Source organism: Sinohyriopsis cumingii, chromosome 19 (assembly GCF_028554795.1).
Source record: "Sinohyriopsis cumingii isolate HCF-2022 chromosome 19, ASM2855479v2, whole genome shotgun sequence".
In the NCBI taxonomy this organism is placed as follows: Eukaryota; Metazoa; Mollusca; class Bivalvia; order Unionida; family Unionidae; genus Sinohyriopsis; species Sinohyriopsis cumingii.
Genome location: NC_142979.1, coordinates 41925197 through 41941898, shown reverse-complemented (window position 1 = coordinate 41941898; position 16702 = coordinate 41925197). Strand labels below are relative to the sequence as shown.

Below are 16702 nucleotides of genomic sequence, written 5' to 3'. Positions count from 1 at the left end.
TAACGAATTAGAATTTTTTTTATTTCTGAATTATAATTACACACACATTAATAAGCAGAGAGAATATATAGCAAATTGAAGAATGGCATTGATGTGCATTAAACTGTATTCCTTCCCAAATCGTTACACTGCATACGTATGTTGTTTCCTCGTTAATTCTGTCTGCTGTTGGTGAAATTGCTACCAGTGAATTAAACCGTGATAGGCATACAATTATTTCCTTAGCATTAAGAAAAACAAGTGGACTTGTTTATCACTAGCATCAATTTTAGAGCCTTTTCTCATTTTCTCTTACAGTGAATGGGTAAAATGCTATATAATGACAGTTGTTCTCCATCTCTGTCTCTCTCTCATTAATAATATATTTCCCAGTTATCATTGACAGAGGATGGGAGGTACAATGCAGTGATCACAGTATCCTCTATGTAGTATTTACTGTTAATAGCTAATCAAAAGCTAAAAAATAAACTCCATGTAAATGGGTATTTTTGTAATTTTTCACTAGAGGAGATATATATTTGTTTCCAATATATATTCCGATCTTTTCACAGCATGTCCTTCTGGCAGGAAATGCAGTCTTAATACAAAAGGAGGTCTGGAAATTTAATATTGCCAATGAAGACATTATCGACCAAAATAGTAAGATTTATTTTTCGTGGAAACTTTTCTTTCAGCATACGTATTAACATAAATGGTCGGACAATAAATTCTCTTTGTTAGGAAAAGCTCTTTTCCTAAAGTGATCTTTATGCTAAAATCCAACAGTAAGGAGCATGAACTAACACTATTATGTATAAAACGAGTGGTAGTTATAAAATAAATACAGAAGAAAGATATAAACTTGAAAATTAGTGAAATTGAAAGGTTAACCGGACCAATGATGATATTAAGCAATGTATACTAAATATGTTATTCAAGCATAAAAAAGTTGTTTCTATCTTAGAATATATCCAATGAATCATTTTCATTAGCTGTCTCCAACGATAATATCAAATGACATGTCCATAGTAAAGGAACTCTTCCTCTAATGAAGTGAACAACAGCTTCAGGAGAATTTTTTTCCAGTAAATAAACCAATATTTTAACCTGTAAATTTCCTCATCAATATTTTCCTTTTCATAGCCGATAAGTAAACTTTGTAGTTTTTTTAAAAAAACTGTCAGAAAATTATATATATATATATATATATATATATATATATATATATATATATATATATATATATATATATATATATATATAATTGAATTTGAATTATATGAAAGCATATTAATTATACGAAATTATATTAAAGACCAATACATTTTAAGACTGTTAATCCTTTCCCCAGAATTATATTAACTTGGTATAATATTAAAGTATTTCATTTCATTCGAGTACATCTGATATAATTTTTCTGAAGGCTGTCATTGCCTTTAACTACCAGGGCACCGTTCATATTTGCAAGAATCAGTGCATTGAATGCCATGCTCTGCACAATGTCTGCCCCACCACCAGCCCGCTTCTCTGACGCAATATGAGGAACATTGTGACTCTTTTATACATTGGCAATTTGGTGGTGGAGAATTCCTCTTCCCATTTTCTGAAAATGAAATTATTTTGTTGTGGCAAAATTCTACTTATTTGGTATACTATTCTGATGTTATTTTCCAAAGAAATACCGATTACTTTCTGTTATTCATTGCGATATTAAACTTCATCTACTACGGCTTTTATTGTGTGAATATAGAAGGAAAGAACAAATCTATTCTAGTTAAAAAATATGAAAGTCAAAAGCGGAATTGTGTGATGCAGTGCCAGAATTTACAAATATTGGAGCATGTCATTCTTGTCGAAAACGTCCATTTTCAAAGCTAATGTTACTGAGTCTCAAATTTTAATTCCACATTTTACCCTAAATTTAAATGCTTATTTATACTAGAAGTTTACTACATACATGTCGTTAGTTTCTGTCTGATGTTCTTATTTTATGGACAGGTCGAAATAAATGTTATTTCATTCTCTGCATATTTTTCTGCTGTTCCAAATTATACAAATGAGCTAAAGCAAGAATCTAATAATGTCTTGAAGGCCCGTTAAGTTTCCCTGAGACAATTCCGTAAGGATATCTACAGAAATGCTGAGCCTCTCTATTTCTCATTAATGCTATCTCTGTCTCTCGCGTGAGTTAGAGTCTCGAGTCTCCGATTCATTCTCCCAATGTGGGTATGTGAGAAAGCTTGCCAATAACTTCACCTGGGTCGGTGGTTCTTACCGGATATTTCCTCGATTCGACCTCCACCAGTTATACTGGCCGCCATATATAGTCAATCGTGTACTGAAAAATGGCGTTAAACCCACATACAACAATATATATTTCAAAGGTTAGAGAGACACTGAGAGTAAGAATGTTCGAGAAAACGCAAACGTCTTCTTAGTATCTAATATGACAATGGATATAATATAGAACTAGCCTCCTACTATTACTGAATAATTTAATTTTACTATAAAATATACCGTTATACGTTTTGAGGGCCTAATAGGACCAGGTAGTGGATCATAGATTTACAGTTCAAATGCCCTTGCAAGTTGGCATGATCTTAGCATTCTAATACAAAGAGATCGTTATTCTCTTTCCCAGTGTTTCATCACGCATGAAGATTCTAACCTTAAAGATGTACATTCTATTAAATCGAGAATCCGTGTAGATGGACTACTACATAGGCTTGGTACAGTTACACAGACATGATTATTTACACCCGAAATTTATCAGACAAACTATAGTACAAATGCATGTTATTTACCTTTTGTGCTTCCTCTTTTGATGAAGAGCGGGATAAGCTTATAAACTGGTCTTTTCAGGCAACGGCTAGTATCGTCTATGTTGGACAGGAGAGTCTTGTCCTCAATTTCTGGCCCGACGGCATATGTTCTCTCGATCTGCACACACACACGCACACACACACAAACACAATAAATTAAACATAGATTACACGTGATATGTGCAATATGCATTACATAATCAATTAACTGAACAATCTAGAACTAGTATAATAGATATATCAGAAAATCACAACAAAAAGGGAAGGCAAATACTACAAGAATTTTAAGTTGCAACGGTTTAAAACCTGAAAGTGTTTCTAAGCGAGATTTTCCTCTTGAGTCCTGAGTAGAAAAAAATATATCTATAATTTCACATTAATTACATGTCCACGAATAATTTTATATATGGAATATCATCAGAATTCAAAGCAATGAGCAATTCGTAATTGTTTAATATCCACGCGCTGAGAGAAATAAAAACACCCACTACATCCTCGTTGAGGTGCATTATGCTGTTACAGATACTTAGTCAAGGTTTCAAAGAGAATTATTAAAATACACAAAATAGCCTTGAAGCAAATCAAGATACGCTTTTGCGTAATTTAAATAACTTTTAAATCCAGTAAATATTAATGATAAATAACTCCAGCGTTAGTGTACGATACCAACATGTTTTGTGCTGGATAACGAATCACAGAGGCATCGTAATGTGAGTGATTGATTGCTGTTATTTCCTACTTAGGAGAGCAGGACAAACATGTAATTACAGATCAAAGGTAAGAATGACACAATTAATAGATCATTATATATATATATATATATATATATATATATATATATATATATATATATATATATATATATATATATATATCAGACTCAGCACAGGAATTAGAAACTCGATGATAATAACAATGAGATCTTATATCACTGGTCCAACACATGTCACACGTTGTGAATACATCTTGCACATTGATGAATAAGCTAAAGGTTTTCTTTGTCCAGTTATACCACCAATCATAATCTGGACTTGGTGTTCATATGAAAATCATGGAATAAATTTAAGATAATACCACATACATCAGTTAAGTGCCAACAGAATTTTTATCTTATAACGAATACTGTTGGATCATCGGCTGTCAGATCATTAACAAAGATAACAGAAACAAACACACATGTTCGGCATGCATAATTGCTGTCATCTATACTGTTTCCAAGTAATGTCTGACAGTGGCGAAATGGTCCACAGAGCAATCATTATCACTAAGTTCCATAAAAAGCATGGACTCAATACAGTATTAATATTTTGGAATTGTTCAAAGGACTCTTACCTTTATGATATATCAGAGTGTAATGCTTCGTCTTGAAAAATGTTGCTGTCAAGAAAATTCGGCGAAAAAACGTTATCTAAAGCTTTATCTTGAGATAAATGTCTAACCGACTACTCTGTAACTTTTTACAATTTAAGGAAGTTAACTGCATCAAGTATGAATCCAGACTGTGTTGTTGGAGGGTACAAATATTATCATTCAATTTTATAATTATTATTGTTCAATTCGTCTAGTGAATTCCATGTGCAACCATTTAATGCCTACTTCAGAGAATTGTACAATAAAACGAATACCTTTTCCCGAGTGGCAGTTCCATTACAGAGTACTTCATACGTTTTATCCTCCATGCTGTGAAAGTAGCAGACTCCATTGTTGTCCGTTTTCATCATGATCAGTTCATATTTCTGTATTTACATAAAGTAACAAACGACTTAAACTGTTTTGATTGTTACGATAAGTCAACATTATATTTAGTACCATGACTGATCTGCAGAGTCAAATTATTCGAAATGTTCAAAGACACAAACATATAGATGTGTGCTTGACATTTAACCAATGGACTAAATGAGGAGAAAATCTCATATTTTGTGAATAAACAAAACATTATTAATTAAATGAAGAAATACACATTAAAATGAGTATCTTAACAAAACTATTAGAAACGAATTATGTCTGTCATACGTAAAATTTGTATATTGTTGACTATAAAATCTGACTGAGAACGAAATGTTTGCGATTTTAACTCTAACGCTTTCGTAACGAACAAAACATAATATCATTGACACGACAGTACATTTTTTACAGAAGTACCTTCATTGAGCAAAACTTGTATCTAGTTCACATAAAAAGTATATCGCAGTGTTTATAATCTGGTCTGGGTTGAAGTACACTAAATTATATCCAGCATTCTTCTTGCGTCTTGGAAGTATTTCATGGAAATGAACAATGATTAGTAACAATAATATATTACGTTTTCACAGTCTTGGTTGATCCGCTCGACCTCTTTACCCATGTATTTAATTTGAAGTTTTCGAAGTTTGCCTGTTCCATTACTTTCATCTAGAATGGAAATGCCATCGTCATCTGTGGTACCATCTGAATTTCTTTGATCTGGCATCTAAGAAAGATCAGGCAAACATTACAGTTGTATAATGACTGCTTAAAAGTTCTGACACATCAAATAAATTGCAGTGGTGAATCGGGAGGTCTTTGACATGAAAGTTGGTAATGGGTCGAAAATACGGGCGAATACTGGCAAAAGCAAATGTCAGCAGTTTTATAACATTACTTAGAAAGTAGCAAAATGAACTAATGCAGTCTTTATCACCAAACTTATCCGATTACATTCAAAACTTAGCTTTTAAATCATTTAAGATAAAAATGCCCATGAAACTGATAAACCGTGACACGGTATACATTTCCTTTTCTTTAAAAGCCTTACAATAAAAAGAGCATTGATGCATGTGGTGAGCCTTATATCATCTACTTACCGATTTTCCGATAGACGCAACCTCTTAGGCATGTTATATATATTTCCAAAAAGGTATAGCAATGAGAGATGATTGCTGAATCTTGCATTAGAGCTAGACAGATTGATAGATAAAGAGAGACTGAGAGTATAAGATATGTATAGATATATGTCTATCCTCGTTAAATAAGATTAGTTTCTTTTATATTTGATATGATATTGAAGGGAAGGCAAAACACAATGGGACGATGATAAAGATAAGGAAAGATTGTTGTTTTTCTTACAAGATTTGCTTAGATACCTGTCTTCTTGCTTTGTCAGCTCGCATAAGGGTTAACAGTCGTTCCTCGATGTCAGAATTTCCTTCATTTATGTCATTTATGTCTTTTTGACTGTGTGCCAGTTGCAATGCCAGCAGAAAGACCACAGTGCATATGGACGAAGATAGTAGACTAAAAGCCATTTCCAATTCTAGACACCGCCGGACTTCCTAAATATGTAATACATGCATTTATACCTATAATCGGTATTTATAAAAATAAAATTTGGTAGTATGCAAATCTATCAATTTTGAAACTAAATAACCATCATAACTTGAAATAATTTCAACGTCATTTTGAACAACTTAGTGAACTAACGAGCTATATAAAGTTATATTGAGTTAACACATATAAACACATAAAGCCATAAAATATCTTCTAGTTCACTCATCTTAAAAACTTTCATTACACAAACCACAATCCCGAATATATATATATATATATATATATATATATATATATATATATATATATATATATATATATATATATATATATATATATATATATATATATATATATATATGTGTGTGTGTGTGTGTGTGTGTGTGTGTGTGTGTGTGTGTGTGTGTAAATAGATTTTAGGTCACCACCTTCGCATTTTCGAACATAAGCAATCACTAGTGAAAATCAAGTAAAACATTTGATCACAATCTGATAACAGTATCTCTAAGCACCATTAATGCCACCCGACCTAATGCGCGCTTAAGCCTTCATATTGCGAGTTTTCTTATTAGCCGTGTTATTAGATTACATAGATAATATGTAATGCTTCCTTATCCAAGCAACTCCACAAGCTTTCTGTTATAAACTTTCTATTTTGTTTGTTTTTTGCCCTTTGAAGATGGTCTGAAATAATATGGATACAACATCACCTTTGTTACTGAAACATTTTGCATATTTTTGATAAAATAGTAATCACAGCATAAATGTATTTACGTCAGTAATTATACTTATTATAATTTCGTATGCATGCAAATTTAATAAATTTACCTGTCGCTGTTTGTCGATGTCAGTTTTTAAAACATTTTCATTTTGTGTACGTTTAATTTCTTCCTTAACGTTATTGACATTCACATTGCTTAAGATATTGCTCATCTGCCATTGATTAATGTTTTGTTTTCTTATTCAAGTTTTAAAATGAAGATGTTAATGATAGAATGATTTTATGATGTAATTATAGCATTGTAAGAAGACGAAAGCAGCTTGAATGAATAATATCAGGTGTTATGAATGTAACAATGAAAGACTAGTTCATCAAACGGAAACACGAAACATAATCCCCAGTAATGGTGATGATGGATAAATATGATTAAATCAAGCAGTTGTCTAGATGAAGAAATGTTAATCTGAGACGAAATATTCACATGAAAATTGCATATGAATGTGTAAAGACTAAGTAAGAGTCTATTTTATGCTCTTTCAAAATACATTTCATAATAATTACTAAGCTGAAAATAATATAAATATTTTTTTTTAAAAAAACGCTAATTATTGGATGAATTAAAAAATATGAACCAAGAAAATAATGACGAATAATATATACAACCTTTAATAATTTTTCAAACTAGAGATGAAATTTAAGAAATAATGATTGAAGAATAAATAAAATATATTTACAAAATATGTTTCAGGATCCACTTTTTAAGACCTGATATGTGTGTAGGTTTTACAGAATTATAGCTTAGATTAGTAATAATTTCTTGACGAAGTAGATTAATACTTAGAAATGATAAGACTATAAGGATGAGATAACTGGAAACAGAAAAAAGGAATTGTCCTTTACAACACATCAACATATACCATCAGAAACAGGATCATAACTATCATTAACTAGAAACTGGTTTCATAGAATATAATCTTTAAACATCATGAACAGTAATCAGATGCCAAAAAGAAATTTGATTAAATATTTGAATTGAAGCGTTCATTATGGACTGAAATGAATGTAAATATAAGCCAACGAGTTTATTAAAATAGATTACATAACATTGGATGTAGACAGATATTAAATAATGAAAACGTATATATTTTATGTCAATTACTCAGTGCAACCGTCTCCCAGAGATAATAAAATTAGACAATCAGAATTTCACCTTGATAAGGATACACATTGGTTTCATTTGCAAATTTAAAAATGAAATAATGTGCTAGTAAATGTTTAGATAAAATAAAAATAGTCGGTAAGAATGACAGAAATAGAAAGAGCATTGTGTCCAGAAGTTGCTTTATATGGTAGACATGGGTATCTTTATTGTGGGACTGTTAATCAATAAAATCATCTCAGATAAACTATCACAAAACAAAGTAATAGTTGAACTCTTTTACGATCAATTAACAGTAAATAAACAAAAACGATTTTGAATTCAGGCACATTATTCAATCAGCATCATGCCTCCAAGGGTTCTGTTGTGAAATGTATAAAATGCAACTATAAGTTACGAGTTTGAAGCTAATTGCGATTTTCAAAGTATTAAAATACCAATTAAAGGTTATAAATAAATTATTTTCATTCAAGAATGATACAAACGGCTGAACAAATTTATATCAGGATTCTGCATATATGTCAAAGCAGTGCACAATTCATATGAACCTAGGGGAAAAGACTGTATTAAAAAGTGTAGTTAATAGTCAAGAGTTAGTATATGAATAAACTAGACACTCTCGGGGTTTATCCTCTCTTCAGTTGGAGGGAATATTAATAATTGTTACTGTTTTCTATAGGATTAAATATGAAAATAATTTTCAAGTTTGGCTGATTATACTTTGACAAAGATTGCATAGGTCAACTTTGTTTGGTTTTTGTCCATTTTTCCAACACCTTTTAAGTTAGACGAGCATTTACGTTGTATAAGAAAAATATAAAGTAGAAACAGATTAAGCAAGGAAATTTAGACTGAAACGTCTATTGAAAGAAACAGAACAGATAGTTCGACATTTAACAGATCTAGACATTAACTTTGCATTTCCATAAAACACTGAAGAAATCAAAAATCAAAAGTTAAAAAGAAAATTACAATAAATTGTTAGCTGATTATTCGTTGAAAAAAATCCATCAAAATTTTAAAAAAATTACAATTGAGTGAAATTTTACAAAGATTATTCAATAAGGAAGGTATGACATTTGCAACCATTATTGGTACTAAGGTTTTGAGAGCAGAAACTATTCCATTTCTCTATATCAAATGTGATATGGGTATTTTATCTCTTTCTTAGAAACCTACTCCTACACCTGCTAATGTTCCTGCTGTTTATAACCTCTTTAACATACTGATGCTGATGCTTCACTAACTCTTCCACATATTCCTGTTTCACCTTCTACACCACCTGCCCCTGTTCATATTTATCCTACTCGATGCAGACCATTTGTTGGTTGAATAAAGTAAGCTTTGACAAATATTGTCCAATGTTTGCTTAAATTACCTGTAGATGCTGTATGCATTTTTGGTAAAGCATAAACTGGTTTTTAAATACAAGTAAAGGTTCTTTTCTTTATTATCAGCGAAAGTACTTTTAGTGGTTCTTATATTATTGGCTGTTTATTTGCATCTTTCGGTAAAGCTGTAGACGTGACAACCAACAAAAAGTGATACAAATTCATAACATCTTTTAAAAATTAAATTTCGTGTTACAGCTCTAAGCACGTAGGCCACCAGAGCGGTCTCAGAATAATGGACCTGAGAATATCACTACACAAGCAAGTACAACGGTCTATTTCATTCCATTCTGTAAATTTAACTTAATGAAAATATTTCACAATTAAATTATGTATGTCGCATAGTGTACCCTTCTGCGAATATCGTTCACACAGATCTATTGTGGCATGTAGACGAGTTAAAAAAGAGTCTCTTTTTTTTCCGTAAATTTCGAGTGAACAACATAGAGCGTCACGTTCCGATGGGTCACCAGACGGAAAATCATTGATCTATGTACGGTATTTGTTAGACTTTCGATTGATCCATGTTTTGTGTTACACCTCTAATATCTAGTAAGCAGCAATGACCTTAATGCGTTCCCGGATTACACGACCGTAAATCTTGATCTACGCCGGTTTCAGCTGAGCTAGTGTCATGCAAGGATAAATACAACAAAGTCTTAAATTCAAATGTACCTTAAAATTTGCCTACATATCATGTCGATAAATATGAAACAGCGTGTTATTGCAATTGTTTTTTGAAATGTATTTGGAGTTCTGCAATATTATTTCGTTCATATTAATCGTAGATCGAATAAACCGTGTTTTTCCTATTTTTTATCAACGCAAGACTATTAACTTAAGACTGCATATAAATAAGGGTATATCTGAGGTGAAAAATGCATCACGATCAAGATATACCTTAAAATGAGAATGCGACAGCAAAATCCTTTTCACAAACAAACTGTTAAATCGTAAATTGGCACATTTAAAGATGATTTGTGATTTTCTATATGTATGATTTTTAGGCACTTTTATCACATTATTGGCTTTATCATGCCGATGAAAATGGAACTAAGTGCCTTTCCAAAAGGCCACACCGATGCAGTGTACCCGTTCTGGCAAGCGCTGGTATTAAACTGACTACCAACTGAGACCCCCAGAAGTATATTACTGAAATTAGAGTGACTGATCATCCAGTTGTAAATACAAATATATTAATGTATTTGTTTCCAAAACTGCGTCAGTTCATCATCAACAGAAAAGTTAATTTTTTGTATTTAGTCAATTTAAAGGGTCAGATTATTATCCCTTTGAATTCAAAAGAAATGGAATGGCAACTGTAAAAGTTATCACACAGTACATTTCACTGTTAAAATCAAAGCACAGAGGAATTGTAGCTTTGTTAAAATCAAAGCACAGAAAAATGTAGCTTTGTTAAAATCAAGACAAAGAAAAATTATAGCTTTGATGAATATAATTAATGATTAATAAGGAAACAAATTATATATAATACAAATTATGTATAATATATATATCCGTAGGGGACAAACAATATATAGAGAAAAGCAAAAGACAAATGGTTCAACTCACCTGGAAGAGATGATTGTTACCAGCGAGATCGCACTGTAGAATGCCTCTGCGGGTGTGTGACAAGAATTGACTTTATGTCATGCCTGTATATAGGTATATATAGGCTCTCCTGCTTCCTTGTCATATATGGCCTGGCCAATCACATTATGCTGTTGGAAAACGCCTCCCTTAATTGTACAGCAGTAAATGAGTTCCTATAGATTATAATCTAAGTAGCTCAAATTGGAATATATGATTTGCTTCGTATGTGTGAAATAATATGAGCATGTAAGATAAATAAAAATATATGTATCCGTTTAAAATAACATAATATTCGTTACGACGACGACGATAATGATGATGACAACGATAAGGATGATGCTTTTGGTTTATTATCAAAATATTCAAAGCTTTGTACGAAAATTACATTCACTCATCATAAAATCCGAGTAATGTGAAAATGCGTGGTCACTAAAAATGTAAATACCGGTGGGGGACCATCCTAATCAACATTATAAATGTAGTTAAATGTATGAACCTGAATTCATTAAAAACGCATGGAAAAAATGAGGCAAAATATGCTTCATGTTGATATAGAAAAGGGAAGATTTCTCACCTAAAAAAATTGTATATGTTACTGTAAAAAGACTTAAAGGCTAGAGAAACCTTAACAACTTATAACTGAATATGATTCTGTTTCTAATGACTTTTGGGAAATAATATATTTATATGCGATATAGCGACACATAAAAATTTCAGGTATAAATTTGCTCTCCCTGGTTTATTTAGGATGCATAATCCATAGAGTCCCTTGGATGAAATATTGCCTTGTCAGAGACGTCGTAACAAAGAAAGACACAGAATCCTGCTAGCATCATCAATATTATATATAAAGATGGATAGGAAAATTCTCGCCCGACCATAGAATTTTCATCGGCATACATTCTTCTATAACATATTTGCCAAGTAGGCGGATTTGTGTCCAACAAGACACATGCACACTTATACATACAATCATATATACTTACCTACCTACATACCTACCTACCTACATAGATACATACATTCATACATACATACATACATACATACATACATACATACATACTTCAATGACACAAAAAGAAAATAGAGTAAGTTGGTTGATCTCGTAGGACAAGATTAAATATTGCGGAATTTAAACACAATAACGAAATACCCTGGCGAATTCTGAACGCAAGAAAAACGAAAGCTTGCAAAGGAACTTTGTAATGGGTTATATGCACTGACAATATGTTAGGCAGCCAATTAAAGTAGTCCACATTTGTGCCAAGAACAAACTACGAATTAACGATGGGGCTCGGATATAAAAAGGTGGATTTACCTGAGGTGTCATTTTTTTCTTATCCTGAATGGAGATGAATTGACCTTCGATAAAGCAACTGATTGGCCAGTCAACTGTTTTAATAGCTAGGCCTGACTTCTGCCCTGTACAGATCCAACTACCCGTTTGTTTTCAGAGACATTATGAGTTAAACATACAAATTGAAAGAAATAAAAAACGTTTTCTTATTAATAAAATGTATGTTATATAATATGGGATGTACTTTAATAGTAACCGATAAGCAAGAAAGTGTTTTAATTGATCGAAGCGAATTAGTTTACGATATTTGATAGAAATAAATGTAATGTTGGGTACTAAAACTTAAGAACATGTTTGATTTCGTTATTTACTTTATTCTCTTTTTCTCGTTGCGGGAGAGGGAGGGGGGTTAGAATGTGGCGAGGAGTGGTGAAAGTGTTCGTCCTGTGAAAGTACGTGGGGGTCAGCAATTTCGTTGATTTTATTTACCTGTCATTAGATTTACACTGATCAATTCAACATTTGACTAACTCAAATAAACATATATGGTGGAAGTGAGAAGACCCGGGACAAAATGAGAATTAATTTTTTAAGTTATTTATGGGAAGAAAAATTGATTACATTATCATAGCGTACTTGCACAGTTTGCATAAATGACTTGTCAGAAAGTTCGTGTCAGATATGATTAAATTTTGTTAAGCGGATTTTGGGAAGATGTCACTTAAAGGTTTACAATTTTGCTTTAAAATTCTGACCATCGAATTTCAAAATTTGAATAAAGATTTTTTCTTTCTGTAAAGTCAGCCAAAATGTCATACCTTATAGTTCTCATTTATACATTTGATATTTTAGACTCCAATCAAATTCATCTGTTTCAATGTTAAAAGATAAAAATGTCTGTAGAGGATAAGAGAACTGTGATTCTTAATGACTAAGCTAACGTTAATCGGTGATTAAAAATATGATACTTTCAGACCTAAACTAAGTGAAAACACGCAAACATAAATATAGATACACTTTGCTTCCAGTGCAAAACGACTTCGAAATGCGGAAAATGTAAATAATGTACGTACATGGGGGGGGGGGGGCAATTTATACTGAAACTGCTGCTAAATATTTGTAAAATGTAATGTCCGTCTATTTATCAATTGTTTCAAGATGTCATCATCAGATTATACAACAATAGATCTTGCCTGCCTTTAGATTTACAGCCGATGAAACCAAAAAAATCAAAACAAGAGAGTTACTAATTTCAGAGTTCTCTTTTCATTTTGTGATCGGATAATATTTGTTGCAAATGACGACCGTAAAAATGCGGCATATATGAGCATCCGACATATTTGAAACTGCATATTTTTGTTGCGTTGCATAATGAATGATAAGATTATCAGAAGATTGTCAGCCCAATCTCAATTTTTTTATCTCATGTAACTTGTCAATTTAATTTAAGTCTTTGAAATTTGATGTTGTTATCTTTGCACATCTTTTGCCTACGGTCAGGCAGCTTTCTTGCATACATGATTGTTGTTGTTTTTGTACGGGAACACGACTGCCGGGTTCAAGGATATTTCGACTATACCAAGCCTCTAATGAAATCTAACACTGGAACTCAATCTAAACTGGATGAACATTCGCGAGCCCGAAACTGCTACGAGGGGTTTCGACTATGTGTGTTATATTTATTTTGGTACTTACTCACACAGATTTATCTCTTTTTCTCTTTTTACTGGAAAATAGCAGACAATAAAATTTTTGTGCACAGTGGTTTCAAAGCATCGATGTATTCCTAGGTCATGTCTGGATAGCAGAACACGTCAACAAACAAGGCTGTGAGAATTTCATACTTTTTCTGTATTCGACCCATATCAAGTGTTGGTACTAAGACCACATAAAAATGCCATAACTTTAATTCTCTCAGCTATGAAATATATAAATGACTTTGACTTCGGAACTATTTATGTGCATGGGAAATATTTGCTCACATTGTGTGAAGAAGTGATTCACTAACGTAAGTTCAGTTCAATAATGCTGTGAGCAAATATTTCCCATAAAGCTAATTTTCTTTCCATTTTTCTCTTTGTATAATATAGCCATATTTAATGGCAGTTTAGCGTCAGTTTTAACTACCTGAAAGACTAGTATGCCAGAGTGTGTTAAAATGCGGTCAAATTATCTTTAGCAGCTTTTGAGAAGAGGATATAAGACGGTGACGAACTTAAAGGTCTGATTAACATCAGATGTACAATGTTGACATATTAACTTCCTTGCACTCATTGTGCTGATTTGTGACAATTTATTTTGACGTTTAGATGTCGTTTAATTTTTTCTTCTATTTTGTTTGTCACGGCGCCCATCATTTATACACGTTTGAAAGGTCTTTATTCCAGAATGTGTTCTGTCAAAGTTGGTCCTACTCTTTCCGGCAGATTTTGGGAAGATATCGTTTCGATTATTTTATTTGTTGTAACGACATCTATGCTTGACATAGGTTCGGCATTTTCAATACTTTTTTAAAACCAATTTCTTTATGCTAGAATGATCTCTGATAAATTTATTACAAACTGGTCTTTTTAACCTTGAGAATTTAGAATTTTCATAGTTTGTCACATTTTGACGCACGAAGGACTAAGCACATTTAATGCAGGACCATTATGTAAACTTCCTTTACACTATTTTCTTGCGAGAAAAGACATAAAATAACCATTTTCATACGGCTACCATAGAAAAAAGAAATTAACATTTGAGATTTCCATCCCTAATGTATTGTGTGCGTGGAACGGCTAATCCATTTGTTGAAAGTAATGTTGTATTCAATATTTACCATGATCGCGTATTTATTTTTGACTCAATTGAAAGTCAACTGTATCATTGTCAAAAGACAACTGTCTAAAGAAAAGATAATCGTACGGCAATATTTAGTAGCTAAACTAATTTTGACTCAGATAAATAGTTTGAAACAACTGGAAAACCACGTCGAAATATGGAAAATATTTGTAACTACCGTATGCATAGTATGGATAGTTGATAATTTTTAATGATGTTGCAATGACACCGAAGCTATGCAAGATTTAATGTCCTTCTGTCTTAACATTGTTTAAGATTGTCATCGTTACATCAGACAATTCAAAATTAACTTACCTTATCTTTACAGATTTTGAAACATTTGCTAAGAACAAAAATAAAACAAGAAAGATAAAACACAACTGATCGGAATATGTTAATCTTTACAAAGTTTCATGTTTCATTTTGTTGTCGCAACATATTTCTTAAAATAAACCACTATTATTGCGCACAAAACGTTTATCATATTTTACAGTTACATATCTTTGTGCGCTAAATAAAGCATGGTGTAACCTAATAGTGCTCACAGAATTATCAGATAAATCTGAAGAATGCTATCTTGTTAAAGACATGTAACATAATCCCACTCACTCAATGTGCATATTCTAATATTTCAACACATTGTATGTGCGGTTACGCAGGTCTATGACGAACAAGTTGCTTGTTTTTCTCCTCAAACACACAACTACCAGGCCCCGGGATATTTGTACGATAAAAAATCTCTATTTATTCAAACAATGAAAATAAATTATTTCAGACGATTCTCGTGCACAGCGAGGAATTGGATTCCGCACACGGCATACATAATTTGTCCATCCTTTCTGCGTTTTAGCTGTATCAAGTGTTCATACAAAGAGCCCTCAAAACCTGCCTTGATTTGAATTCAATAAGTATATTAATGATAATGATTCGCATATATTTATGACCAAGAAAATATTTTGAAGCTCGATTCATTTTGTTGTCAGTGGGGTAATACGAGGTTTACAAAGGTAAATTTATTTTAGTACTCGTGGCATACCAAATTTAACCTCGGTGTAAGCTTGAACCCACATCCACAGAAAGGAAAGTTTTATACATATATATACAAAGAGAAAGAGCGAGAGAATTACAAATATATGACAGACAGAATGGAAAGTTAAAACATGAAAATTAATGTTGTTCTCATCGGGGTAATACTAGGTTTACACAGGTAAAGTTATTTCAGTACAGGTTTGATACCAAATTTCACCTCGGTGTCAGCTTGGACTCACATCCACAGGAAGGAAATTGTTATATATATACATGGATTATGTAGGAGAATGCTTAATAATAGTAGGCAGCAATAATATTTAATACGAATAATTCTCATACAGGTGATATAATTTTTTAATTCGTACTCTACGGAGATTCGAACCCACGTCTGCGGGTAAACGGTCTGGTGTGTGCCCTCAAAGAGATGGGTGCCGTTTACCCGCGAACCTGGGTTCGAATATATATATATATATATATATATATATATATATATATATATATATATATATATGGATGGATCAATGGATGGATAGTACAGGAAAATAATTTGGCACCCATGTAGTTGGCGAATATGTCCTGGGGGGGTTTGTGTTCTGTCAA

At 32.2% G+C, this 16702-nt stretch overlaps 1 protein-coding gene across 1 annotated transcript; it reads right to left on the bottom strand.

Annotated features, from left to right (window-relative positions):
* On the bottom strand, positions 1-10978 carry LOC149775568 (uncharacterized). The gene is made up of 6 exons (XM_089943697.1): positions 10930-10978; positions 5903-6091; positions 5104-5250; positions 4427-4537; positions 2784-2919; positions 1-1582 (listed from the first exon to the last, which is right to left on the bottom strand). The coding sequence occupies exons 2-6, from the start codon at positions 6062-6064 to the stop codon at positions 1416-1418; spliced, it is 723 nt and encodes a 240-aa protein (XP_089799823.1). The 5' UTR covers positions 6065-6091; positions 10930-10978; the 3' UTR covers positions 1-1415.
* Positions 10979-16702: the final 5724 nt, after the last annotated feature.